The 24870-nt window shown below is 63.5% G+C and overlaps 3 protein-coding genes and 1 long non-coding RNA gene across 12 annotated transcripts; 2 read left to right on the top strand and 2 right to left on the bottom strand.

Moving 5' to 3' along the window:
* Positions 1-116: 116 nt before the first annotated feature.
* On the bottom strand, positions 117-3556 carry MAX (MYC associated factor X). Of its 2 annotated transcripts, none has more exons than XM_080595071.1 (5): positions 3380-3556; positions 3206-3232; positions 1614-1721; positions 1090-1219; positions 117-1013 (listed from the first exon to the last, which is right to left on the bottom strand). In XM_080595071.1, the coding sequence occupies exons 1-5, from the start codon at positions 3413-3415 to the stop codon at positions 826-828; spliced, it is 489 nt and encodes a 162-aa protein (XP_080451197.1). In that variant the 5' UTR covers positions 3416-3556; the 3' UTR covers positions 117-825. The 2 variants fall into 2 exon arrangements, with proteins under 2 accessions (XP_080451197.1, XP_080451198.1); XM_080595072.1 differs by having other exon boundaries at positions 1090-1213; positions 3380-3553.
* A 78-nt stretch (positions 3557-3634) lies between these two features.
* LOC308196287 lies at positions 3635-5087 on the top strand. The gene is made up of 3 exons (XR_013952136.1): positions 3635-3738; positions 4742-4852; positions 4943-5087. It is a non-coding gene; the product is annotated as an uncharacterized lncRNA (long non-coding RNA).
* Positions 3986-8571, bottom strand: UNC93B1 (unc-93 homolog B1, TLR signaling regulator). 8 transcript variants are annotated; one of them, XM_080594992.1, is made up of 11 exons: positions 7872-8307; positions 7221-7303; positions 6997-7138; positions 6595-6910; positions 6397-6526; positions 6214-6307; positions 6016-6140; positions 5765-5947; positions 5412-5685; positions 5071-5189; positions 3986-4993 (listed from the first exon to the last, which is right to left on the bottom strand). In XM_080594992.1, exons 1-11 carry the CDS (start codon positions 8224-8226, stop codon positions 4709-4711), a joined length of 2106 nt encoding a protein of 701 aa, XP_080451118.1. In that variant the 5' UTR covers positions 8227-8307; the 3' UTR covers positions 3986-4708. The 8 variants fall into 8 exon arrangements, with proteins under 8 accessions (XP_080451118.1, XP_080451114.1, XP_080451115.1 ...); XM_080594988.1 differs by having other exon boundaries at positions 5071-5685; positions 7872-8310; XM_080594989.1 differs by having other exon boundaries at positions 5412-6140; positions 7872-8310.
* On the top strand, positions 6726-24763 carry LOC308196573 (uncharacterized protein). Its single transcript, XM_080595710.1, has 24 exons — positions 6726-6866; positions 8958-9135; positions 9757-9922; positions 10198-10360; positions 12534-12644; positions 12751-12871; positions 13007-13092; positions 13305-13386; positions 13547-13933; positions 14235-14401; positions 14591-14690; positions 16260-16446; positions 16848-16914; positions 17458-17618; positions 17813-17975; positions 18700-18810; positions 18942-19062; positions 19195-19280; positions 19550-19631; positions 19789-20175; positions 20404-20711; positions 20746-20845; positions 23248-23930; positions 24079-24763. The coding sequence occupies exons 3-23, from the start codon at positions 9795-9797 to the stop codon at positions 23439-23441; spliced, it is 3312 nt and encodes a 1103-aa protein (XP_080451836.1). The 5' UTR covers positions 6726-6866; positions 8958-9135; positions 9757-9794; the 3' UTR covers positions 23442-23930; positions 24079-24763.
* Positions 24764-24870: the final 107 nt, after the last annotated feature.

Here is a 24870-nt window from a genome sequence, read left to right on the forward strand (position 1 = left end):
GGGTTTCCAGCCCCGACCCCGCGCTGCCCCGGATGCGCAGGGAGCTGCTCCCCCCCACCACCCCCCCCACCTCCTGCGGCCCCAAGAACACGCGGCCACCACGGGGAAGGATAAAATAAGTTTTTTTGTTTTTATTATTTATAGTCTTATAGTAAAGGGAAGCCTTAACTTGCAAGACAACTCTGGGCAGTATGTACAACATACTTTAGATCCATGGAATGAACGGCGTTAAAAGGGGGGACGGGGTCACCTACGGGGACAGTTCAGAAAATGACACAGAGGTGGGAGGGGGGCTCGGGGATGTGTGGGGGGGGACAGGGGGGGGAGGTGGGGGACGGGGAAGGACGCACACGCAGACCACCCAGCCCGAGCCCTGCAGCTCTGTGCCGTGGAGGGCGGTGGGCGCCGTCCCCGCGGCGCGGCGGGGGGCCAGGTGGAATTGCACACGCAGAAAATAAATAGCGAGACCCCCCCCCGGCGCTGGCCGGAGGGCAGCGGCCCCCGCAGGCGGGTGGGGGACGGGGGCTGCCCGTCTCCTGCACAGCCTCGCGCTCAGCTCTGGGCTGCAGTGGTCCCTGGGTATAAATAGAAATGCTCATATAAAATCGAAGAGGGGGGGCGCGGAGAGGGGCTCGCTAGCGGCGGGGGGGCGGTGGGGGCATCTCCGTGCGGTCCCCAGGCCCCCCCAAGTCCGTCGGGGCGCGGGGGGGCTGCGAGGCCGCAGTCCGAGAGCCCCGAGGAGAGAAGGACGACGAGTCCTTACGGGGCCGGCGGGCGGGCGCAGGCCCCGGCGCGGGGGCGGCAGTGGCGGCGGGGGGGGGCAGCCTAGCTGGCCTCCATGCGCAGCTTCTTCCTGCTCTGCGGCTCCTCGGGCTCCGAATCGGAGCTGGAGTCGGAGCCACCGTCGAAGGCGGAGATGGCGCTGCCCTTGGGGTTGGTGTAGAGGCTGTTGTCCGACGAGGGGTAGTTGGCCTGCAGCTGGGCGCTCGACCGGGCTTTCTCCAGGGCGCGCACTGCAAGGCAGGGCCGTGCTGTCACCCCGGGGGGGTGCCACCGTGGCCCGAGCCCCCGGCGCGCGGCCCCGCTCACCTTGCTGCTCCAGCAGCGCGTTCTGCCGCTTGAGGTCGTCGATGTCCTGCTGGTGCGTGTGGTTTTTCCGGCGCATGTACTGGATGTACTCTGTGGCTTTGTCCAGGATTTGGGCCCGGGATGCCTGTAGCAATAGTGGGAAGCGGCACAGGGCGAAATAAAGACCTCGGCTCCGCAGGGCTCCGCGGGCTCTCCTGCCGCGGCACCGGGGGTTTTGCCGCGTGGAACCACAGCAGGATGCCCCCCGCTCCTCTCGGGGACCCCACGCAGATCCCCAGGGGGTGGGCACCCCGCAGGGGCCACGCTTTCAGGGACGCCAGCGTCCTTGTGGCTGCGCTGCCACATTTCTGCCCTGGCCGCGCCATCGCCCTGCCTGTGCCAAACCCTTGGCCGGGTGACGTTGGGCCGGGCGAGGCAGGAGGAGGAAGCAAAGCTACCTGAGGGGGGGGGGGGGGCAGGGAGGGAAGCTGGAGCACCCAAAAACGCTCGCCCCCCCCGCCCCGCGTCGCGCTCCACAACCTCACCTTCTCTCCCTGCAGGGAGGGCACGGAGTCCCGCAGGCTGTGGAAGCTGTCCTTGATGTGGTCCCGCCGCTTGCGCTCCAGCGCGTTGTGGTGGGCTCGTTTGTCTGCCTGCGGGGGGGGAGAGGGGGGACGGGACAGACAGACGGACACGGCGTGTGACCCGGGGTCACGGGGTGTGTGCGGGGAGGGGTCACGGGGCCGCCCCGGCAGCGCTTTCGGTTTCCCTGTGGCACAGCCCGTGGGTGGCTTCCTGCTGCGGGGGGAAGCACTGGAGCCTGCAGCGGAGCTGGGGGGCCCCGTCTGGGGGTGGCCCTAAAAGGGGGGCAGCTTTGCCACCCCCCCTTTCCCCTTACCCTCAGGAAGAAAAAGGCACAAACCCCTCGTATCCCCCCTCAATGAGACACAGCTCCACCCCACCCCCCACAAGCTGTGGCCCCACATCCTGTGCCCCCCCCCCCCCCCAAAAAGAGCAAGTATTGTCTGTCGCAGCCCCCCCAGGCACAGCCACTTGTTGTGGGATCCCCTTAAAACACACCCAGTCCCCCCCCCCGGACACAAACCCCATGGGCGCCCTCCCCAGTCACCACCCAACAATCAGCGATCCCTGATCAAAACCCTCAGATCCCCCCATAACGCCCCAAACCCACTGCCCCACGGGCATCCCCCAAACCCATAACCCAACACAGCCTCCACATCCCCCCCAATACAGCCCCCGGATCCCCTCAAATGCACCCCCCAGGTAACACAGCCCACAGACTCCCCCAAACATCCCCCCAGATTCCCCCCCCCCAAATAACACAGCCCCCCAAATTCCCCCAAATACAGCCCTCAGATCCCCCCAAACACCTCCCCAAATAACAGCCCCAAGTTCCCCCCCAGTTCCAGGCCCCCTCCCTGCCCACCCCAATAGCACAACCCCCTGATGCCCATAACCACCCCCAGGCCCCCCCCACCTCCCCAATACCACCCCCCACCCCCTAATAACACCCCCCCAATAGCAGAGCCCCCAGATCTCCCCCACAAACACCACCCAGGCCCCCCCCACCCCCAATAGCACTCCCCCAGACCCCCCCTCAATAGCAGATCCCCATAAACACCCCCCTAGATACTCCCACCCCCCTGATAACACCCCCCCAGACCCCCCCCAATATCAGAGCCCCCAGATCCCCCCAAATACCCCCAGACTCCCCCCCAACACCCCCCTAGGCCCCACTAATACCTCCCAAGACCACTCCAAGCGCCCCCAGACCCCCCCGACCCCCCCAAGACCTCTTCAACCCCCCCAGGCCCCCCCAATACCCCCCAAGACCACTCCAACCCCCCCAGACCCCCCCCCAATACCTCCACAGACTCCTCCAACCCGCTTCAGGCCCCCCAAATCCCCCCCAGACACCCCCAATCCCACCACAACACCCTCCCCAGACCCCCCAATACCTCTCCAGACTTCCCCAACCCCCCCCGGCCCCTTTAATCCCCCCCCAGCCCCCCCCAACACCCCCCCAGGCCCCTCCAATCCCCCCTCAGACCTCCTCAACCCCCCCCAAATCCCACCCCCACAGCCCTCCCCCCCCCCCCCCCGTGCCCCCCCGTACCGCTGACTGGAAGCGGGGCTGCTCCTCCTGAGGGGGCCGCAGGACGGGGCGGGGGGGGGGGTGCGGAAGGAGGCGTGGGGCGTGGGGGGGGAGAGAAACCAAGCGTTACCGCTCCGCCGCCGCCACCCGGGCAGCGGCGGGGGGCACGGGGAAGGGGGGCGGCGGCGGACTCACGTCGCTCTCCACCTCGATGTCGTCGTTGTCGCTCATCGCTGCCGGCCGGGGAGCCGCGGGCCGCGCCGCCACAACAACAGCGCGCAGCGCGCCTGCGCCGCGCGTGACCGCCCGCCCGCTCCCCCGCGCGGGGTGTTGTGGGGCGGGGAGTTCGTAGGGGTAACACGGGGATGGGAGGGGGTGGGGCGGGGGACTACAGCTCCCGGCGGGCAACGCGCGCAGCGCGTTGCCCGCCGGGAGCTGTAGTCCCCCGCCCCACAAGCGGTAGGCGAGCGGAAGCGCCGCGCCCGCTCCCTCATGGAGGGCGGTGGGGGCGCCGCGACGCGAAGGCAGCGAGAGGCGGCGCCGGGAGCGGCTTTGTGGGGCCGGGGGGCGGCGGGGGGGCTCCGGAACGGCGTCCCGGGAAGGGGGGGGAACGGATGGGGGGGTCCGAGGGTGTCGGGGTCCGAGGGTGTCGGGGGGGGGGTGTGAGGGTGAGGTGTGAGGGTGAGGTGTGAGGGGTTTGGGGTTTCTGAAGGGTTTGGGATCTCTGAGATTTGGGATTTCTACGGGGGTTTGGCATTTTTGCGGGGGTTTGGGAGCTTCGTAGGATTTGGGATTTTTGCAGGATTTGGGATTTTTGCAGGGGTTTGAGGGTTCTGAGGGGATTTGGGATTTTTGAGGGGATTTGGGATTTTTGTGGGGATTTGGGATTTTTGCAGGGATTTGGGATTTCTGAGGGAGTTTGGCATTTCTGGGGGATTTGGGGTTTCTGCAGGGATTTGGGGTTTCTTAGGGATTTGGGGTTTCTGCGGGGGGTTGGGATTTTTGCGGGGGATTTGGGATTTCTGCAGGGGTTTCGGACTTCTGGGGATTTGGGATGTCTCTGCGGATTTGGGATTTCTGCAGGGGGTTGGGATTTCTGTGAGGTTTGGGCATTCTGAGGGACTTAGGATTTTTGTGGGGCTTTGAGATGTCTGTGGGGATCGGGTATTCTGTGGAGATTTTGGGTCTGTTGGGGATTTGGGCTTTCTGAGGGGGTTGGGATGGCTGTGGGGATTTAGGATTCCCACGTGAATTTGGGTTTGCTGTGGGGATTTGGGCTTTCTGAGGGGTTTGGGATTTCTACAGGGATTTAGGATTTCCATGGGAATTTGGGCTTTCTGCGGGATTTAGGCTTTGCTGTGGGGATTTGGGATTTCTGCGGGGATTTAGGATTCCCATGGGAATTTGGGTTTTCTGCAGGACTTGGGATTGGCTGTGAAGATTTGGGATTTCTGCAGGACTTGGGCTTTCTGCGGGATTTGGGCTTTGCTGTGGGGACTCGGGCTTTGCTGGCGCAGGCCACGTCTAATCTGTCCCCTCCCCCTCGTCTTTCGGCAGCTCGTCCCCGCCATTGGCCTCGGCCGGGTGCCGGTCGTCGTCGTCGTCGTCCTCGTGGTGGCTCGCCCCCTCACCCTCCGAAGCGGTTTCGTCGGAGTCGTCGTCCTCCAGGTAGCGGTAGCCCTTCATCTTGTGGCGCGGGCGGGGGATGCGGGGCAGGCGGTAGGACACGCGCTGCGCCAGCTTGCGCTCCATCCACAGGTAGGAGCCGGCCGCCAGCCCCAGCGCCAGCAGCATGATGGAGAGCTTGGCCTGCGGGACAGCGGCGCTCAGCGGCGCTCAGCGGCCGGCCGGCCCCGCACAGCCCAGGATCTCCCGTCCCCGCTCACCTTCATGGGCAGCCCCGACCACAGGTACACGGTGAAGATGGCCAGCGCCTGCCACCAGTGGTATATGGTGAAGACGAAGTCTTGGCGCTCTTTGTCCTCGTACAGCATGCCCAGGAGGACTGCGGGAGGAGACGGGCGCGGGCTGTCAGTGTCCCCGTCCCGCGCCGGGGTCCCCTCTCCAGGCACTGCGGGTGCCCTGCTCTTTGCTCGTGGGCCCGCAGAGCTGGGCACCGCCACGCCGAGGTGCCGGGGGATGCGAGGAGAGGACGTGTCGGGGAGCTGGGCGCAACCTGGCCACACCAGGGGACACGAGGCTGCGCCGGCACCTTCCCGGTACTCACTGCTAATGCCGGTCTTGTTGAGGGCGCTGCCCATGCCCCAGAGCACGGCTATGGAGTAGAGCAGAGGTGCCTGCACCACATGCCGGGGCTCGGGCGCCCAGCAGAAGAGTGTCACCAGGATGGCGGCGTGGACGAAGGCTCCGGCAAGCAGCGGGCACTGCCGCCGCAGGCGCAGCGTGCAGAGTGCCAGGCTGGAGCAGGCGGAGGCGGAGAAGCCGTAGGCCATGAGGAGGTACGCCAGCTTCTCCAGCCCCAGGGCGCACACGCCGTAGTTCTGCGGTGAGGACAGGCTCAGCGTCGCCCCGGCCGCGCCGTCCCCCCGCCGCCGCCCCGATCCCATCCCCGCGCCGTACCAGGGAGAAGCCGGTGCAGACGAAGAGCACCTCGAAGCCGCTGTAGATGAAGAAGGGGAGGAGGTGGCGGAGGCGGTAGTCCCGCATGTGCTTGAAGGGCAGCTGGAAGATGTTCCCCCAGCCGATGCTGCGCAGGTCAATCTCCTCGGTGGGCCGGTAGGCCGAGCCGCACAGCAGCAGGACCTGATCGTGGCAGTGTCCCGTGAGGCACCGGTGGCCACCCAGCCCTTCCCGCCCGGCCCCGCACTCACCACCAGCATGGCGAGGAAGGCGGCCGCCATCAGGACGCTCTCCACGATGATGAGGTTGACGCTGCGGGGCAGGCTGTGCAGCACCGTCTTGTTGAAGCCGGGCAGCGTGCCGTGGCTCAGCGTCCCTGCGGGGTGCACGCCGCGGCTCAGCACCCACCAGGACAGTGCCCGCCGCCCCGCACCACCCCCTGCACTCACCGCAGTGCTTCACCCCGTACAGCGTGTGGTTGAGCTGGTACAGGTAGTTGTTGAGGAAGAAGAGCATGGGCATCTGTGCGCAGACGAAGCTTAGCTGCGGGACACGGAGCAGGGGGGTGCTCAGCCTTGAGCTGTCCCCTGTGTCCTCTCCCAGTCCCCACCGTGCACCCCGCTGGCCCTCACATGGAAGCAGGCGTAGAAGATGGTCTGGAAGATGACGACGTAGGTGCTGCAGGCGCCCCGCGGTGCTTGCCGCTGCTCCTGCACGTGCTCCTCCTTGTAGTTGGCATACTCGTAGTACTTCTGCGCCATCCTGCAGCGGGATGCGGGGGGTCAGCCCGCCCCCCGATCCCCTCTGCCCGCCCGCTCCCCGCTGCCTACCGCGTGATGTAGTGGCCCATGGAGGCCCAGAGGGGCACGATGGCCACCCCGATGGCCACGGCGGAGGGCACCAGCGTGAAGTAGCGCTCCCAGTAGTTGCTGGAGACGAAGAGGGCGTAGATCCCCACGGCCAGGAACATGGTCCACTTGGTGCCGAAGAAGCGGATGAGGACGGGCGTGTAGAGCAGCGCCACCACCGGCGTGACGTTGATGCCCATCAGCACCTTGCGGTCGATGTCCTCCAGCTCCATGTTGCTGTACTTCACCTCCCGGTAGGTCTCGTCGTAGTGCAGGATGAGCTGCATCTGCAGCAGGCCTGGGGGGGCCCCAAGCGGCCGTCACACCGCTGCCCCACCACCAAGGGGATTGTCCCCGGGGGTCCCCGAGGGGCCGGGGCCGTACCCAGGTAGACGCCGTAGGTGAGCATGGCGGCTAGGCTGGCGGCCAGCACGTTCTTCACCACGCCGAGGCGCTTGCGGCGGAAGTACTTCTGCTCCTCCTCCTCCTCGTTGTAGTCGGGGTGCGTCCCCACCACGTCGTCCAGCTGCAGGCACCCCCCGGTCAGCCCTTGGGGTGCCTCCACTAGTGGGGAGCCCCCCCTTGGCCTCGTGTGCCCCCCCCCTCACCTGCATCTCGGCGCCCAGCCCCTCGCCTGCTGCCAACTTGGCCGCATCCTGGTAGCAGCTGGGGTCTTCCTCCATCGCTGCGTCTGTGGGGCAGACTGGGGGTGTCAGGGGGGTGCTCCACGTGTACCGCACCCCAAAATCCTGCACTTGTGCCTGGCACCCCAAAACCTTGCACTGCTTTTGTCCTGCATCCCCAGACCCTGCACCCACGTGCTTTGCACCCCCACATCCAGCACCCCTGCGCTGGCACCCCTGTGCCCTGCACCCCTAAACCCTGCGCCCATCATTCCTCTGTCCCCACACAGTGCACCCCCAAACCCCACGCCCTTGTGCCGGGCACCCCCAGGTCCTGCACCCCCAGACATTGCACCCTGCACCCCCAAACTCTGCACCCTTTTGCTGGGCACCCCCAGACCCGGCACCCCCAAACCCTGCACCCATTCTTTCTCCGTCCTCACACTATGCACCCCAAAACCCTGCGCCCCCAGACCCAGTGCCCCCAAACCCTGCACCCTGCATCCCCGAACCCTGCGCCCATTCTTTCTCCACCTTCACGCCGTGCGCCCCCGAACCCCGCACCCTCGTGACCCGTACCCCCAGGCCCTGCACTCAGCACCCCAAGCCCCGCACCCCGTGCCCCCAGCCCCGCACCCCCGGTACCGACACCCCGGACCCGCCGCCGCGCTCGGGCCGGCCGGGGCGGAGCCGCCGCCGCTTCCTCTTTCGGACGGGGCGGGCGGGACCGGGGGCGTTTAAAGGAGCCGCGCCGGGACCCCCCCGCCCCCAAACCTGCCCCTGCTGCCCCCCCTTTCCCCCCAACGCCCCAACACCCGCAGGGTCCCTTCCTCCGCCGCCCCGATTTGGGGCGATGGCTGGGGGTGCAGCCCTGCACTCTGCCCCCCACCCCAAATCTGGGTGCCCACGACCCCCCAGCACCTCCCAGGACACCCAGCCCTCTCTGCCTGGGTCTGTGGGTGCAGAGCTGGACCCCCCCCGTTTTTTCCATCCCCTGGGGGCCACGCAGAGCGTCCCCACCCTGGGCACGTCCCAACTCGGGGTGCGGGGCCCTGGGGCGCACCCGGGTGCCACGAACCCCGATGTCCCCGCAGGTGTCCCCGGCAGGCGGGTGGCTGCCAGCACCCCCACGCCGCCCCGCTGCTCACCGGGAGGGGGGCACGGGCCGGGAGGGTCCCGCAGCGAGGTGGGGGCGCCTCCATCACGGCACCGGTTTGGGGTGAATCTGTGTTCCCTTTGGGGTTCGCGCTCCCCGGCATCTGGGGAGCATCGCCGTGGGGCTGAGCACGGCGCAGCGCATGGCGCAGGGCCGCTGCCTTCCTGTTTACGAAGCGGGGTAATTAATTAGGGCGTGCGGGGAGTTGGCGGAGGGGAGGCGGGCGTGGGGCGAGCTCACCCCAGTGGCGATGGGATGGCAGCGGGCAGCCCGATGGACGGGGTCAGGGGCTGGCTGGTGGCGTGTCCCCGTGGGGTCCCCATGGGTCGGGGTGGCCCTAGGGGACAGGATGAGCGGTGTCAGTGGGTCAGGGCGATGCTGGGGAGCAGGGCGAGGGGTGCCTGTGGGGTGCTGTGGGTCAGGGTGGCTCTGGGGCACAGGGTGAATGGTTTCTGTGGGGCGTCTGTGGGTCAGGGCTGACAATAGCGGTTTGGGGGCAGCAGGGCTTCCCCGGCCCCACTGTCCCACGGGGGAGACCCCATCCCGGGCCTCATCCCCACTGCCAGCCCCACGGAGGCGGGGTGCTGTCTCCCCACTGCCAGCCCCACGGAGGCGGGGCGCTGTCCTGCCCGCCCCCGGCCATGGGGCCAGGCCACCTGCCCCACAGCATTTAGGAGGGACGCCCCAAGCCTCGGCAGTGCCAGCCCGGCCTCGCGCTCCTCTCGCCACCGCTCAGCCCCACAGGTAGGTGCCTCCGGGCCCCCTGCGCAGCGCTCGGCTGCCCCACGGCCAGGCTTCGCTGTGGGGCACCCCACTGGGGGGGGGGGTTCACCTGAGGAAGGGTGGGTGCGTCGGGCATGGATTGGGGCACTGGGAGCAGATGTGGGGCCGCGGCTCCGCGCCCCGTGTCTGGGCACATCTTCACGCGATGCCGTGCCCAAAGGCAGGCTGGGGCAGTACCGCTGCTGCCTCACGCCCGGGTCCGTGGGGATCCCTTCGGGGCAGCCTGGGATGCTGCCGCGCGTCGGGGGCTCTGTGCATCCCAGGGTGACCCCGCGTCGGCGGGGCAGGCCCATGGCCGGAGGCTGGCAGCTGCTTGGGCGCGTGAGGACGGCCCGGGAATCCCAAGCATCTCCTGCTGGGCGCACTGGGGCCTCCGGCTGCTGCTGGGCTGAGTCACGCCACAGCCGGGACAGCCTCGAGCATCCGAGCCGCAGCCAGGGGTGCTGCGGGCCGGCACGGGCACGGTGCCTCACTGCAGGTGGCTTCGTCTGGGGTCACGCCGGCATCTCCGGGGTTCCCTGCAGTGGGGTGGGCGCAGACCCCAGCTGCCTGCACCGTAACTGGCCCCACATCTCTCCCCAGGGCCCGTGGAGACCGGCAGCTCCTTCCTACAGCCCAGCATGCAGCAGCCCCACGAGCCCCCCGTGCAGCAGCCCCCCGGCTGTGGCAAGCTCATCCCCGTGGGCGGCAACGCCGGTGGGTGCGCCGGTGCCATCCCGAAGGGACCGGTGGTCTGCAGCACCGTGTGGTGAGAGCGAGGGGCTGGGGGCAGCAGGGAGGTGGGCAGGGGGTGCTGCGGCGGTGCCGGTGGGGCACTGGGGACAAATCCGGGGAGCCACAGTGGGGTCCTGGGGAGCAGGGGCTTGGGGACAAGGTGAGCAGAAGGAGCCCCAGCTCCTGGCACCGAGGGGAAGGCCCGGGTAGTCTGGGATGATGCTGGGACATGGAGCTCCTGTCCCTCGTCACCCGGAGCACCGGGGTTAAGAGCAGGGCCGGGTCCCTCTGACGCTTGCATCCCTGCAGCGGGAACCCCTACGCGGGGCTGGTGAGCCACCTGCGGGCAGCCTGGCTCTCGGGGAAGACGCGGCCCTTGGAGTACCGCTTGGCCCAGCTGGAGGCCCTGGGCCGCTTCCTGGAGGAGAAGAAGCAGGACATCCTGGAGGCCACCGCCTTGGACATGGGCAAGGTGAGAGGAGCTGGCAGCTGGGCGCTGTGGTTGCCTCGTCAGGGTCTCACAAACCCTCTTCTCTGGGTCTTGTATCCTCCTGGGTGCAGGTGTGGGGCTCTGGGCATTGGAGTCCTCTTGATAGGCTCTTGCATCCCCCATGGTGTGCTGCGGGCTGGCATGGGGCACCCATAGGTGCTGGGTCCCCACAGAGCTCTCTGTAGCTGGGATTAGCCGGAGCTCACGAGGGGCCACGCTGCTGGACGGGCTCAGTGCCACTCGCCCTGTCCCTGTCCCCCGTGTTGGCCAGTGCCAGGTGGGAGCCTCGGTGTTAGGGAGCTTCCCCCGGTATCCACCACAAGTGCTGTGCCCCAGGTGGTCTCGTAGAGGCCCAGGTGCGGAGGCCGTGTCCTGGGGAGCTCCTCGCTGGCCCGGTCGCAGCTGGGATTACCAGCGTTGTGCAACGTGCTGGCCTTGCACATTCCTCCTGCGTGCCAGCGGCACGGTGCCGTGGCACGGGCAGGGACCTGATGTGGCTCTGGGGATTGCGGCACCCCAGGATCTCTCAGATGATCTGTTGAGGGAGCAGGGAGCCTCCCCACCGGGGACAAATGTATTCTCTGCTCAGTGCTTCAGGACCCTTTGCTTGCTTCTTCCTTTCTTGACGTGTCGTGCAGCTCAACAGTCACCTGCTTGCTTTGGTCACGCGGTGTTAGGAAAGGTTTTCCTTAGGGTGTTTTGCCCCAGCGCAGCGTAACTGGGCTTATCTGGCTGTGGCAGCGCTTGGCTCATCGGGGCCACATCTGTGCACACATCAGTGCGGTGGCCGTGCCCGCCCGAAATCTCCCAGGGCTCCTAATTGCCTTGTTTGTTTGGGGTGAGAACCTTCTGCTTCAGCCAGGGGTAGATATGCATCGGCACTCAAAGTGCGTCGTTCACCTCTCCTAATTGTATGTAATTAGAGCCGGTTGTCTAGTAATACGCTTGTTATGCAGGCAGGCCTTCATAGCTAGATGGACAATTCATCTGCTCTTACGCAGCGAGGTGGGTGCCTCGCCCCCAGGGATGCCGGTTTCTCTCCACTGATGATCGAAGGCACCTGGGTGACCTCAGACTTAATGTCCCATCACGCAGCCACCCTTCGTGTCCCACCAAAACCCTCAATGGCCCCATCTTCACCAGTGATTTCCTCATCCTCCCAGTGCTGTAACCGGCTGCCTGCACTGAGAGCAGCCCCGTTGCTTTGCCGGAGGTCCGATGTGCCTGCCGGGCACGTGTCGAGGAGCTTGGGAGCTGCTGGGGACCCAAAGGTCCCTCGAATGGGGCTCGGTGGTGGAGCCTCTTGGGAGCATCAGAGGTCGGGGGCTTTGCTGACTCGCCTTAATAGCGCAAAGAGCTTCTCTCTCCAGGGCGATGGGGTATTCCTGAGCCTGCTGAACTCACTTCTGGTGTCTTCGTGCTTTTCCCCCAAGAGCGGGCCTTGGCCGCACTGCTGTGCCGCGGTTATGTCAGCGGAGAGGACTCGTGCGCAGGAAATGCCTCCGCAGCCCCTGCGATTCTGGCTCTGACGCCCAGCCCGCACGCCGCTCCCGAGTCATGGTCAATTTAGTCACTGCCTGTTGGGACGGTTTATCTCGCAGAAACCTGCTGGGTTTGTTTAATTCCCCGCACCTTGCCCAACCTGCCTGTCCCAGCCGCGTGCCGGCTCGGCGCAGCAGCCCCGGGAGCTGCGGGGATTTTTCTGCCTGGTGGCGTTGGGCCGAGCTCCGTCCCGCGGGGCAGTCACGAGGTGCTTGCTCTTCTTCGTGTTGCTGTTTGAACAAAACGAGCTCTTTGAGGCCAGCTCTTGTGCGTGGGCTGTGGAAGGAGGCGCTGGGCTCTGCTTCCAGCTCCTGTGCCCGAGTGGTCAGCGTGCAGTGCCTTGCGGCCACAAGGGCAAAGGCACCAGTACAAGAACACAGTGTGGTTCAAAATACATTAAACGTTTTTTTTTTCCTCTGGCCAAATACCTGTTTTCATAAAATTTCAGTGACTGTGATGTTCCCCAGTGGCTGCAGGAGATAATGGCTATTTCTGCTTAATAGCTTCTTCTGCTCTGCCCTTCGTGGGCAGACGGGGGGGCAGATGTCTCCTGTGGGTGGGGAGGAGATGGGGTTGGTGTTGGGGTGACGCTTATGGTGATGTCTGTCCCCAGCCATCCTTTGAGGCCTACTTCACTGAGATCCTCCTCTGCAAGAACGAGCTCAACAACACCCTTAACAACCTGTCCCACTGGATGAAGGACGAGTACGTGGACAAGAACCTGGTAGGGCAGAAGCTCCGGGCTGACCTGGGAAGGGAAGAGGGGGAGACAAAATGAAAAGGGGCAGAACGGGTTCGGGAATGGCACTGAGGTGGGGCTTTTCTTGCAGGTGATGCAGCTGGACTCGGCCTTCATCCGCAGGGACCCCTATGGGGTGGTGCTCATCATCGCGCCCTGGAACTACCCCATCCACCTCTTCCTGGTGCCCCTCATCGGGGCCATCGCTGCCGGTGAGGCTCGGCTGCATGGAGCCAGATCTGTCTCCTGCCCCAGGATGCAGGCAGCGCCCAGGCGCCAGCAGGGGGACCTGGTCTGGGGTGCCAGGACCATGTCACTGCCCTGATGTCCTGTCCCTCTCCCCGCAGGGAACTGTGTAGTTGTCAAACCCTCAGAGATAGCCAAGAACACCGAGAGGCTTGTCGCCGAAATGCTGACCTGCTACTTGGACAGTGTAAGAAGCTCTCCCTGTCCCTGTCCCGTGGCTGGGGCATTCCCACCCCTTGCTCACACCGAGCTGTGTCCTGTGCCTCCTTGGCAATGTGGCTCCTTCCTCTGTGCTCAGCCAGTGGCCGTGGGCCAGCAGCCCGGGGTGCTGTTAGCGGGGATGGGGATAGAGTGACCTGGGCAGGTGCTGACAGGGGGACCCTTCCTCCTACACCACAGGACTGCTTCGCCGTGGTGACTGCGGGCGTGCAGGAGACCACCAGGCTGCTGGAGAACAAGTTCGACTACATCTTCTTCACTGGTACGTCCCTAGAGCCAGAGCCTCGGTCTGGGACCTGATGAAGGACCTGGGGTGAGGGTCTGGCAGGGCTTGATGCACTTTCCCCGGGAGTACCACATCCCAGAGCCGGGCTGCAGCGTGGTGGGATCCCCACCGTGACGCATCCCCTTGTGGCCTGCAGGCAGCTCCTCTGTGGGCAGGATCGTGATGACAGCTGCTGCCAAGCACCTGACACCAGTGACGCTGGAGCTGGGGGGCAAGAACCCCTGCTACGTGTCCGACACCTGCGACGTGCAGAACGTGGCCCGGCGGGTGGCCTGGGGACGTTTCTTCAATGCGGGGCAGACCTGCATCGCACCCGACTACATCCTGTGCAGCGTGGAGATGCAGGACAAGCTGATGCCTGCCCTGCGCGAGGCCATCACCGAATATTTTGGTCCCAACCCGCAGGAGTCCCCCGACTTTGCCCGCATCGTGGGGGACAAGCAGTTCCGCCGCGTGCGGGCGCTGCTGTGCAGCGGGCGCGTGGCCATCGGGGGACAGACGGACGAGAAGGAGCGCTACATCGGTGAGGGCGCCTGAGTGTGGTTTGTCATGTGGGGAGTGAGGAAGCGCCTGGCATGGGGATGTGAGATGGGGAAGCGGAGATATGGTGCGAGCCACGACTGCGGGGAAGGCTCTGCAGCTGCCTTTAGGCAGAGACGCAGGGAGATCGTGGAGGGCTCAAAGCTGCAGTCTGCAAGGGATGCGTAGCATCTTCTCCTGGGGAAAGGAATCTGTGAAGCAGCAGGTCCCTGGCGAGCCCGGGGCTTGTGTGAGCGCCTGCGCCTGTGCAGTGAGCGATGCATTGCTTTAACCCTTCTCCACAGCCCCCACAGTGCTGGCAGATGTGCAGCCCTCTGATCCTGCCATGCAGGAGGAGATCTTTGGGCCCATCCTGCCCATCGTCGTCGTGGCCAACATGGACGAAGCCATTGACTTCATCAACGCGCGGCCCCGGCCGCTGGCCATCTACGCCTTCTCCTGTGACAGCAAGGTGCGTGCGGTCCACGGAGCCTAAAAGGGACTGAAGGAAATGGGGCAGCAGGGCTGGTGCCCACCCCGCTGATGCCCTGGGGCATGCTCTGGGCACCCCGGGCTGGGGGAAGAGTTGGCTGATGTCTGAGGAGCGCTGCCACCGAGCCAGCAGACCACAGTCACGTCCCCTTCTCCCTTCCCCTCCCAGGTGGTGAACCAGGTGCTGGAGAGAACGAGCAGCGGCAGCTTCTGCGGCAACGACACCCTGATGCAAGTGACACTGACCTCGCTGCCCTTCGGTGGCATTGGTAGGTCCGGAGCCCCCAACCTGCCTGCCTGGGGCAGACGTGACTGGGCCCCTGGTTTGTCCCACCAGAAGCCTTTTGCTTTGCTGCGCTGGGGCTGAGCCCTGGGGCTTTGCAGCTCTGTTTGTGCTGAGCACGTGTGGAGCACCGCAAGGTTTCTTCTCTCTGTGGCTGCTGGCCCAAGCAGCGTTCCACAGTGTGTCAGGGGAAATGCCTCACCTAAAATGTAGGGAAGTTTGTACCACTTGGGTATTTCCTTGGTATTTCTGAGCAGCAATGTGAGCAATTTTTGACATCTGTCAAATGCAGGCAATGTGAGTGGATTTTGTGCCTTCTCTGCTTGGGCTTACTTGGGAGCTCCTCAGGCGCTGCTGTCTTTGGTCAATCCATCGCTGCTCCTTGTCTGGCAGCATTGTGCTTCTTGGGTAGGCGAGCTTTCCTCCTGCAGGCAGCGTGGTGCTGGATCAGAGCCCTTAACATCACTCAGGAGCAGGCTTATACTTTCATTCTGCATTTTAAGACTAAGTATTAAGAGTAAAACACTTATGAATGTCAGGGAAATCTGCCTGTGGTAATGTGGAGATCCTCCTCAGCCAAGAGGAAGAAGTACCTGCTTTTCAGTGTCCTTATATGAACACAACAATTGTTTTTTCAGGTAAAAAGTGAGGTCTCCTGAGCACTGGGTTCTGGTTGTGGCATTGCCTACAGTGAGATGTCCAGGGAAGAGCAGCACAGGAATACGGGAAGAATTTGATGATGCTTCCCCAGAATACTTTCCTGATCTCGTGGTCTCTTCCCTAGAATATTCTCTGGAGATTATTGTGGGGAAGAAGCTCCACGTGCTCAGCATCTCTGTCAGAGCTGACAGCTGATTCAGACATAATAAGATGCCGAGACAGGAAAGCAGAATTAATTCCTTACCTGACTGTGGATCAGGGAACAACTGTTGGTGGTTCCTGTGCCGTAACTTATCTTTATGGAAATGATTCAGAGAAACGGCCTCAAATTATCAGGTGGAGGGCCTGAAGTCATCAGGGTGAGATGGCATCTGCCAAAGCTTCCGCAGTAACCTGGCTGTGAAGTCACTGGGCTATTAACCGTGACGTGCAGCCTTAAGCTTAAATCAGCCACAGGAATCAGGGTAACCAGCATTGTCAATGCGCTGCTGATTTTTAAGAGCTCCAGGAAGAGGCTGACCTTCATTCCAGGCAGGGTGGTGGCCCCTAGCCGTGGGTACATATGGTAAGGCACCACTGAGGTTGCGGAGGGAAATCAGGCCTCGTAGACCCAGCAGAGCTTTGTGAAGAGCCTGTGACCATGTAGCAAGCGTAGACCAGTCACAGTGATGCATGTGGAACTCCAAGCAGTGGTGAGCTGCAGGGATTATCTGGCACTGTGTGACTGAGGAGCCGTAGAGCTCGACAAGGAACAGGGAAGGGCAAGAGGTCCTGCACCGCGTCGGCCATTGGCTGGCAGCAGGAGATTTCCATGAGAAAAGCCTGCAGCCCTGTGGCTCCGGGTGGGCAGGAGGAGAGTCCTGTAGGAAGTCTGGACCTGTGCTGTCTGTTGCAGGTAACAGTGGCTTGGGGAAATACCACGGCAAGTTCACCTTCGACACCTTCTCTCAGCACCGCGGCTGCCTGCACCGCAACATGGGCCTGGAGGCCATCAACAGCCTGCGCTACCCGCCCTACAACCAGCAGAAGCTGGGGCTGATGACAGCCACCTTCGAGATCAAGCGCAAGGGCATGTGCACCCTGCTCTGAGGAGTGCCCCACGCCGCTCATGGACTGACCGGGCTGGGGATGCGTGGCTGGGGCCTGCGGGGTGAAACCCCCTCTGTCTGCACCGCTCCCTCTGTCCCGTGCCACGTCCTTTGCCTCACTGCCACCCCGAAGTGTGTTGGACAGCAGGGACAGACCCCTCCTGCACATTCACTCCTGCCCGGCTTCCTCTGCTCTGGGCCGCGTGCTGTGATATAGCTGAAATGTCAAAAAGTTCTTGTTTTCACCCCAGACTTCTCTTCTTGGCAGAGAAGCAGCCCCCTGGATGTTGAGAGCCAGCAGTTAGCCCCATCTCTCGTTAGATGACCCTTTCCTTCCCCGTGAACCTTGCTCTCCTGACAGCTGTTGCTTTTTCCTCCGTGTAACTCTGCTCTAGTAAAGACTTTGCATTGAGTTCTGCGGCCTCGCCTCGCGCCTCCTTCCCCTGCCTGGGGGTGCAGGGAGTGGGAGAAGAGGAGAGGGAAACCTGACCGTGGGGTTAACCCTGCGCCCCTGCCCAGCCCCCGGACACCCTATTGTGTCCCCATGGCCCTGATGGGGACCCTCGCTCGTGACATGGCCGCAGGGACAGTTGGCACTTGAGGAACTCTGTGCACTGGCAGCCCCGCGGGGATGCCTGGCTGCAGCACCGTGTGCCGGGGCCGGCCCGGAGAGGCAAGGCAGGGCTGTCCCGCTGTGAGGAGCCGCGGCACCGCGTTCCCCTTGCCGCCAGCCACTTCCCCGCTGGAGGCATGTTTTGGGCTCACCGTCACCCCACAGCACGATCTCTGGTTGCATCCCATGTGCCAAGCGGTTTGGGCTGGAGCAGAGCCAGCGGTGACGCAGGGAGCCAAGGGGAAGGGCAGGAAGCTGGCAGCCCCCCCCCCTCCGGGGACGAGGGGCAGGCTCTGCCTGCGCCCTGCACTCAGCAGGGACGTGGCTGCGGTGCCAGGGTGCTGACCGGGCTCCCCAAAGCCACCTCGTCCAGGTGCAAGGCTCCCCGATAGCCAGGACCGCACGGGAACGCGGGCTTTGCAGCCTCCTGCCTCTCCCCAGGGCTGCTGGAGGCTGTCAGCTGCTTCCCACAGCCCGGCATGGAGGAGCCCTGCGGGCAGCAGCCTCTGTGCGGTGATGCTGGCACAGCCCCCGAGGACGAGGGTGGCACGAGGTGAGAGCAAAGGGATGGCAGCGTGTGGCCGGGACGCAGGGGAGGCAGGAGGTGCCCAGACTCCCTGCCCACTCCATGGCTGCCCCAGTTTGATGCTGGGTGGGCACTGGGCTGGGGGACGTGGAGCTCCTGTGCCCCAGCACCCGGAGGGCTGCACTGGGGATGGGGTCCCCCTGATGTCCCCGTCCCCACAGCGGGAACCCCTACGCGGGGCTGGTGAGCCGCCTGCGGGCAGCCTGGCTCTCGGGGAGGACGCGGCCCTTGGAGTACCGCTTGGCCCAGCTGGAGGCCCTGGGCCGCTTCCTGGAGGAGCAGAAGAAGGACATCCTGGAGGCCCTCGCCTTGGACATGCGCAAGGTCAGGCCACCGGTGTTGGGCACTGGGGGACGCAAGGGGCTGGGGGAGCTGGGGGGCTCTGCCCTGGGCTTAGAGTCAGTGGGTGTGGATGGAGGCAGTGATGAGGAGACCGCGTCCCAGCCCAGCTGCTCCCACCCCTGTGTGGGCACCTCACCGGGCTCCTCATCTTCTGTTCTCCAAGTTGATAACCTCTGCTCGGACAACCACCCCACCCATGTCCTCACCACAGCCTGGCAGTTTTGTCTTCTCCTGTTTGTAAACACCAGCTCTTGCATTGGAAGGAGATGCAGAGCAATGCTCGGTCACTTTGGGGACCTAAACTTGCAAACACCCTCCCTGGTGTGTGTCACAGAGATGTCCTGAGGCTGATGGTGCCATGGACACCTCCTCCATGACCTTCTCCAGCCCCATTCCATTGCAAGCACCCGGGGCAGCTGCTATGAATGCACGGCGTAAGGACCAGTTTGGGAGGAGCAACCCCTCTCTGCTCGCTACTGGCCTGCACCTCCAGGCTTTGAGGGGTCTCCAAGTCCCTGCTTCTTCTGTAAAGTCCCCTTGCCCTTGGATGCCTTCTCCACCCCGCTGAGGACATCTCAAAGCTTTCATTTTGCTGCTGCTGCTCCTCCCAAGGCTTGGTGATGTCCCATAGCCTGGGTTAAAACCACACGGGGTGGGCATGAGAGCGTGTGGCGGTGATGATGGGCACGGTGCTCTGCGTCCCCAGCCGCCCTTTGAAGCCGAATTCTCCGAGGTCCTCCTGTGCAAGAACGAGCTCAACAACACCCTGAACAACCTGTCCCGCTGGATGAAGGACGAGCAGGTGGACAAGAACCTGGTAAGGGGGAAGAGGAGGGGGAAAGGACCTTGCCAGGGTGAGCTGTGGGCAAGGCCAGAGCATGGCGTGGGGGCTTCATGTGGGGACCTGTCCCACCACAAAGTGCTCCTGATGTGATGGGTGTCCTGCAGGCGACACAGCTGGACGTGGCCTTCATCCGCAGGGACGCCTATGGGGTGGTGCTCATCATCGCACCCTGCAACTACCCCATCTACCACCTTGTGGTGCCCCTCGTCGGGGCCATCGCCGCCGGTCAGGCTGAACCCGTCCCCTGCCTGCAGGATGCGGGCAGCACGTGCCGGGGCTGGGGACCCTGGTGCGGGGTGCCAGCACATCCGGCTGTGACCACGTCACTGCTCTAATGTCTTCTCCATCTCCCCCTAGGTAACTGTGTCATCGTCAAACCCTCGGAGATCGCCAAGAACAGTGAGAGACTCGCGGTGGAAGCGCTGCCCAGATACATGGACAAAGTAAGAAGCTCTCCCCATGGCTGGCTTCTTCCTACCCCCTGCATGCACTGAGGGTGCCTGCACTCAGGCACGTCCCACCTCTGAGTCCTCCAGGAGATGCGGTGCTGCGTCTCACTTTGCCCATTCTGCCTCTTCCACTTGTCACGGTGCCCATGGCCTCAGCCTCCCCAGCACCAGCCCTTGGCTGCCCCGCTGCTCGCTCAGCCCGGGGTGCTCTTGGTGGCGATGAGGATGAAGTGCCACAGGGGACCCTTCCTCTTACGCCGCAGGACTGCTTCGCCGTGGTGACTGCGGGCGTGCAGGAGACCACCAGGCTGCTGGAGAACAAGTTCGACTACATCTTCTTCACCGGTACGTCCCTAGAGCCAGAGCCTCGGTCTGGGACCTGATGGATCTGGGGTGAGGGTCCGGTGGGACTTGGTGCGCTCTCCCCGGGAGTACCACATCCCAGAGCCGGGCTGCAGCGTGGTGGGATCCCCACCATGACGCATCCGCTTGTGGCCCGCAGGCAGCCCCTCCGTAGGCAGGATCGTGATGACAGCTGCTGCCAAGCACCTGACACCAGTGACGCTGGAGCTGGGGGGCAAGAACCCCTGCTACGTGTCCGACAACTGCGATGTGAAGAACGTGGCCCGGCGGGTGGCCTGGGGACGCTTCTTCAATGCGGGGCAGACCTGCATCGCGCCCGACTACATCCTGTGCAGCGTGGAGTTGCAGAACAAGCTGGTGCCAGCCCTGCGCGAGGCCATCACCACGTTCTATGGCCCCAACCCGCAGGAGTCCCCCGACTTTGCCCGCATCGTGGGGGACAAGCAGTTCCGCCGCGTGCGGGCGCTGCTGAAAAGTGGGCGTGTGGCCATCGGGGGACAAACAGATGAGAAGGAGCGCTACATCGGTGAGGGCTTGCATTTCGGATATGTCTTTTCCACCTTGCATCGGGTGGATGTAGGTTTTGGAGAGGGGCTTGCAACCCGAGGGGAGCTGGAAGGGATATTTAGAGAAGGTCTGCATGGGAGCTGGGCAAGGCACCCAGCCTTGGAGGAGGAACCTGCCCTCTGCGCAGGTCAAGGTGTCTCCTCCAGCCTCGTGCATGGCTGATGCCTTTGGGTTTCTTCCTCTGCAGCCCCCACGGTGCTGGTGGACGTGCAGCCCTCTGATCCTGCCATGCAGGAAGAGATCTTTGGGCCCATCCTGCTCATCATCACTGTGGCCAACATGGAGGAAGCCATTGACTTCATCAACAGCCGTGAGCGGCCGCTGGTTGTGTATGTCTTCTCCTCTGATGACAAGGTAGAGCGCACAGGCTGCATGGAGCCCATCCCGTGCTCCTTGGTGTGCCTTCAGCCATGTTCGTTCCCCAAAGATCTTGGTTGGAGCAGAGATCCGTGGACATGGGAGAAGGATGGCAGCTGGGGGTGTGGGGACAGGGTAGTGAGCCATGTCCCCTTCTCCCTTCCCCTCCCAGGTGGTGAACCAGGTGCTGGAGAAGACAAGCAGCGGTGGCTTCTGCGGCAACGACACCCTGATGCACGTGACATTGACCTCGCTGCCCTTCGGTGGCATTGGTAGGTCCAGAGCCCCCAACCTGCCTGCCTGGGGCAGACATGACCGGGTCCTCGGTTTGTCCCACCAGAAGCCTTTTGCTTCACTGCATGAGGGCTGAGCCCTGGGGCTTTGCAGCTCTCTTTGTGCTGAGCACATGTTGAGCACCGCAAGGTTTCTTCTCTCTGTGGCTGCTGGCCCAAGCAGCGCTCCCTGCATAGAAAGAGATGTCTTATTTAAAAAGGCGGGAATCAGAACATGGCCAGCACATCTCTAGACCTTCATTTTTTTGTGGATCTCCATTTTGGACTCCGGGTCTGAATACTGCCCAGTTTCTTATGAATTCCCAAACATCCACATGTTCCTTTAGACAAACTCCTGAAGACACAAATTGCGTAAAATTGTTGAGGAGTAAACAGCATGGGATCCAGATCACACAGATCTGGAGACGCTGCAAAGGCTAACAGCTTTACAGGCACTTGCCATCATCCCCCCTGAGATGGGAAATCATCCAAGAGCGTGCAATTTCCAGTGGTCCTCCCTGGTGCTTCACACAAAGCTTCTTGCAATCGGCAGACCCTGGGAAGGTCCAATATTTATTCTGAGCTGGATTTTCCTGCTCTAGAAAGGCAGCTGAGAAGGCGGTCACTCGGCTTCCTGCAGTGTCGCGGTCTTCTCCATGTGCCCTGGCCACCACGCAGCACTTTTAGATTTATGCTTGGTGAACTCGAGACATCAGGCACGGATCCCTGCGACGTGAAGGAAGTGAATACCTGCTGCAAGGTCTGTAGCCCCCATGTTGCAGAGGCTGCACGCATTTCCGAGCTCCCGTGGGATGTTTGCTATCCGGAGCATCAACTGGAAGAGGTTCCTTTCCTTCTCTGAAGTCTTGCAAAGGCTTCAGAGCACAGCGATGTCCAGGTCTTCACTCTTTTCCACCACGACCCTACGCAGATGTGTGAGTAGGAGCAGAGCAGGCACGACTGATATCCCAGAGGTATCTCCACCTGTTTCCAGCTCAGAGGATTTGCTACACCAGAAGGATCCCATGTGTTGGGGGGTCTCCAGGCACTTATCCAGGCCCTCCTTGAATCCAGGAGAACTTCTGGTCACCACAACTCCTGTGTGACACGGGGTTTAACATCTTACAGGAAGAAACAGCACGCCGGGGCTGGGATTCTTCTGGCCCATTCTGGATGTCTCCTTAGGCTGAAAAAAATACGTCATCAAGAGGTGCTTCTGTCTCTCCTTGGAGAGGAAGGAGTCCAGGTGATGGAGACACCCGTGTCTGATGATGAGCCTTGCTACCTGTGCAGGTTTTCCACTGGAGACTCCATCTGGCTGACAGCAGCTTTCCTCCTTGCTGGGGCTGAACACAACCATCACCAAATCAGAACAGCCCAGGCTGGAAGGGACCCCAGACAACTGTCAGGTCCAACCTTAACTGGGAAAGGGGAGCCTAGAGGAGATTATCTAGCACTCCGTCCCTCAGCTTGACCAGGCTTTGTGGTTTCTCAGGTGGACTGACCAACTCAAGCCGACTCACAGAATTTTATCCCACCAGATGTGGGCGCACCGTTGGGTTTCTTTCCTTGCTGCCAGCCTGCCTGGCTTCCCGGTGCCGGCCAGCTTTCACCTCCTGGCAGCCAGCCCACCCATCCTCAGGGAACGTCCCCACAGGAGCTACCTCTGTGCTCTCCAGCTGAAGTGCCAGAGCCAGCGTGGAGGGCGAGGAGGTGTTCGGGAGGGCTGTGCGTGTGGTGGAGAAGATGTTGTAGTAGGGAAGTCGGGCTGCTGGCGCCTGCTCTGGCACCAGGTGAAGTTTTGCAACCAGGAACTTCCATTTTCATACTGAGCCACGAAGAGAACAGAAACTTAAGAGGGGAAGGTGGAAGCTGTGGTGCAACAAGAGTTTAAGACAAAGAAACAAAAGCGGTTTAAGACAAAGAAATGAAAACAATTTACCAAGGGTTTTAGTTGCTTATGGAGAGGGGGACCCACCTCCCCGCATCTTCGGGGGCACCCCGTGAAGAAGACCCGCCTGACCCAGGCTGGTACAAGCCCTGCACAGAGGGCGAGGACAGGAGGGCAGTGAGGAGGGGGCGTTTGGGGTCCTCTCCCCAGTGCCACAGGACGATGGGAAGGGCTTCAGCCTGGCACCCCAGCTCAGACGCCCTGTAGGACAGCCCCTCCTACGTGGAGAAGGTGTTCCGTGCAAGTACTTTTCTGTAGATGTCTTCTGAGCCGCGTTTAGCAGAGAGAGCTTCATGTTGGTAGTGTTGTGGTGCCATGGGGCATCCTGAGGTGGTCTCCAGGGCTCGGTGCCCCATCCAGCTTAGAGCGGGCAGCAGCTGGGTGGGAGATAATTTCGGGGTGGCCCTCACTGGGCGCTGTCACAACACGGGACCCGTGCTGTGTGTTGCAGGATCCAGCGGCCTGGGGAAGTACCACGGCCGCTTCACCTTCGACTCCTTCACCCACCGCCGCGGCTGCCTGCAGCGTGGCACCGGCCTGGAGCCCATCAACGTCCTGCGCTACCCGCCCTACAGCCCCCACAAGACGGGGCTGGTCCGTGCCGCCACCACCGTCAAGCGCCAAGGGGACTGCGCCCTGCTCTGAGGGGCCACCATGGGGCCACCATGGGGCCACCATGGAGCCACCACAGCCCCACCACAGCCATGGAGGCCCTCCAGGGCAGGTCAATGAATGCTGTCAGCTCCTGCAGCCTCTGAATGCTTCCCTTCGCTCGCTGCCATCCTGGTGCCCCCCATGGCCTCCTGGCCATCGGGGTGTGGGGTACAGCTGCTGGCCAAGGGGAGGGAGAGAAATGGGCAGGGTGGAGCTGAGTGGTGGTGCCCCCCGCACCTCCCAGAGCCCCCCTGCCCCCCCCCCGCCCCCCGCAGCCAGGCACCACACGGCACCTCCCTGCTCTCACCTCCCACAGCCCCGTTCGCGGCCCCGCGGGATTTTGGGGCCATCCCGGTGCCCGCAGCAGGTTGCAGGGTCGGAGGCGCCCAGGTGCTGCCGGTGTCACCCCCCCGGTTCCTCCTCCCCCGGCCTGCCCCACCTAACGTCCTTCCCTCAGCGCGGCCCGCCCCCCTCCCCGAGGCCCCGCCCCCCTCCCCGAGGCCCCGCCCCCCTCCCCGAGGCCCCGCCCCCATCCCCGAGGCCCCGCCCCCCTGCCCGAGGCCCCGCCCCCTCCCCGAGGCCCCGCCCCCGGCCCCGCCCCTCCCCGAGGCACCGCCCCCTCCCCGAGGCCCCGCCCTCAGCGCGCCTCGTGAGGGGAGCCCGCAGCGCTGCGGGTCGGGGCGGGCAGGGGGGGGGAGTCCCACAAGCACGGGGCTGTGCCGGGGAAATACCGCGGCAAGTTCCCCTTCGGCACCTTCCCTCAGCACCGCGGCTGCCTGCACCGCAACATGGGCCTGGAGGCCATCAACAGCCTGCGCTACCCGCCCTACAACCAGCAGAAGCTGGGGCTGATGACAGCCACCTTCGAGATCAAGCGCAAGGGCATGTGCACCCTGCTCTGAGGAGTGCCCCACGCCGCTCATGGACTGACCGGGCTGGGGATGCGTGGCTGGGGCCTGCGGGGTGAAACCCCCTCCGTCTGCACCGCTCCCTCTGTCCCGTGCCACGTCCTTTGCCTCACTGCCACCCCGAAGTGTGTTGGACAGCAGGGACAGACCCCTCCTGCACATTCACTCCTGCCCGGCTTCCTCCGCTCTGGGCCGCGTGCTGTGATATAGCTGAAATGTCAAAAAGTTCTTGTTTTCACCCCAGACTTCTCTTCTTGGCAGAGAAGCAGCCCCCTGGATGTTGAGAGCCAGCAGTTAGCCCCATCTCTCGTTAGATGACCCTTTCCTTCCCCGTGAACCTTGCTCTCCTGACAGCTGTTGCTTTTTCCTCCGTGTAACTCTGCTCTAGTAAAGACTTTGCATTGAGTTCTGCGGCCTCGCCTCGCGCCTCCTTCCCCTGCCTGGGGGTGCAGGGAGTGGGAGAAGAGGAGAGGGAAACCTGACCGTGGGGTTAACCCTGCGCCCCTGCCCAG

The sequence above is a fragment of the Anser brachyrhynchus genome, assembly GCF_964034855.1.
Source record: "Anser brachyrhynchus genome assembly, chromosome: 5".
In the NCBI taxonomy this organism is placed as follows: Eukaryota; Metazoa; Chordata; class Aves; order Anseriformes; family Anatidae; genus Anser; species Anser brachyrhynchus.

What these genes read in the sequence shown, in the direction of transcription:
- MAX (XM_080595071.1), bottom strand. Translation starts at nt 3,415, where the DNA reads ATGAGCGACAACGACGACATCGAGGTGGAGAGCGAC. An exon ending in ACATCGAGGTGGAGAGCGAC is followed by an intron (nt 3,233 to 3,379) that starts GTGAGTCCGCCG and finishes CGGCCCCCTCAG; the next exon opens with GAGGAGCAGCCCCGCTTCCA. An exon ending in CCTCCCTGCAGGGAGAGAAG is followed by an intron (nt 1,220 to 1,613) that starts GTGAGGTTGTGG and finishes TTCCCACTATTG; the next exon opens with CTACAGGCATCCCGGGCCCA.
- UNC93B1 (XM_080594985.1), bottom strand. Translation starts at nt 8,226, where the DNA reads ATGGAAAAAACGGGGGGGGTCCAGCTCTGCACCCACAGACCCAGGCAG. An exon ending in GGCTGGGCGCCGAGATGCAG is followed by an intron (nt 7,139 to 7,220) that starts GTGAGGGGGGGG and finishes GGGTGCCTGCAG; the next exon opens with CTGGACGACGTGGTGGGGAC. An exon ending in ATGGGCCACTACATCACGCG is followed by an intron (nt 6,527 to 6,594) that starts GTAGGCAGCGGG and finishes ATCCCGCTGCAG; the next exon opens with GATGGCGCAGAAGTACTACG.
- LOC308196573 (XM_080595710.1), top strand. Translation starts at nt 9,795, where the DNA reads ATGCAGCAGCCCCACGAGCCCCCCGTGCAGCAGCCCCCCGGCTGTGGC. An exon ending in CATCGGGGCCATCGCTGCCG is followed by an intron (nt 12,872 to 13,006) that starts GTGAGGCTCGGC and finishes CTCTCCCCGCAG; the next exon opens with GGAACTGTGTAGTTGTCAAA. An exon ending in CCTGCCTGGGGGTGCAGGGA is followed by an intron (nt 16,915 to 17,457) that starts GTGGGAGAAGAG and finishes GCTCCCCGATAG; the next exon opens with CCAGGACCGCACGGGAACGC.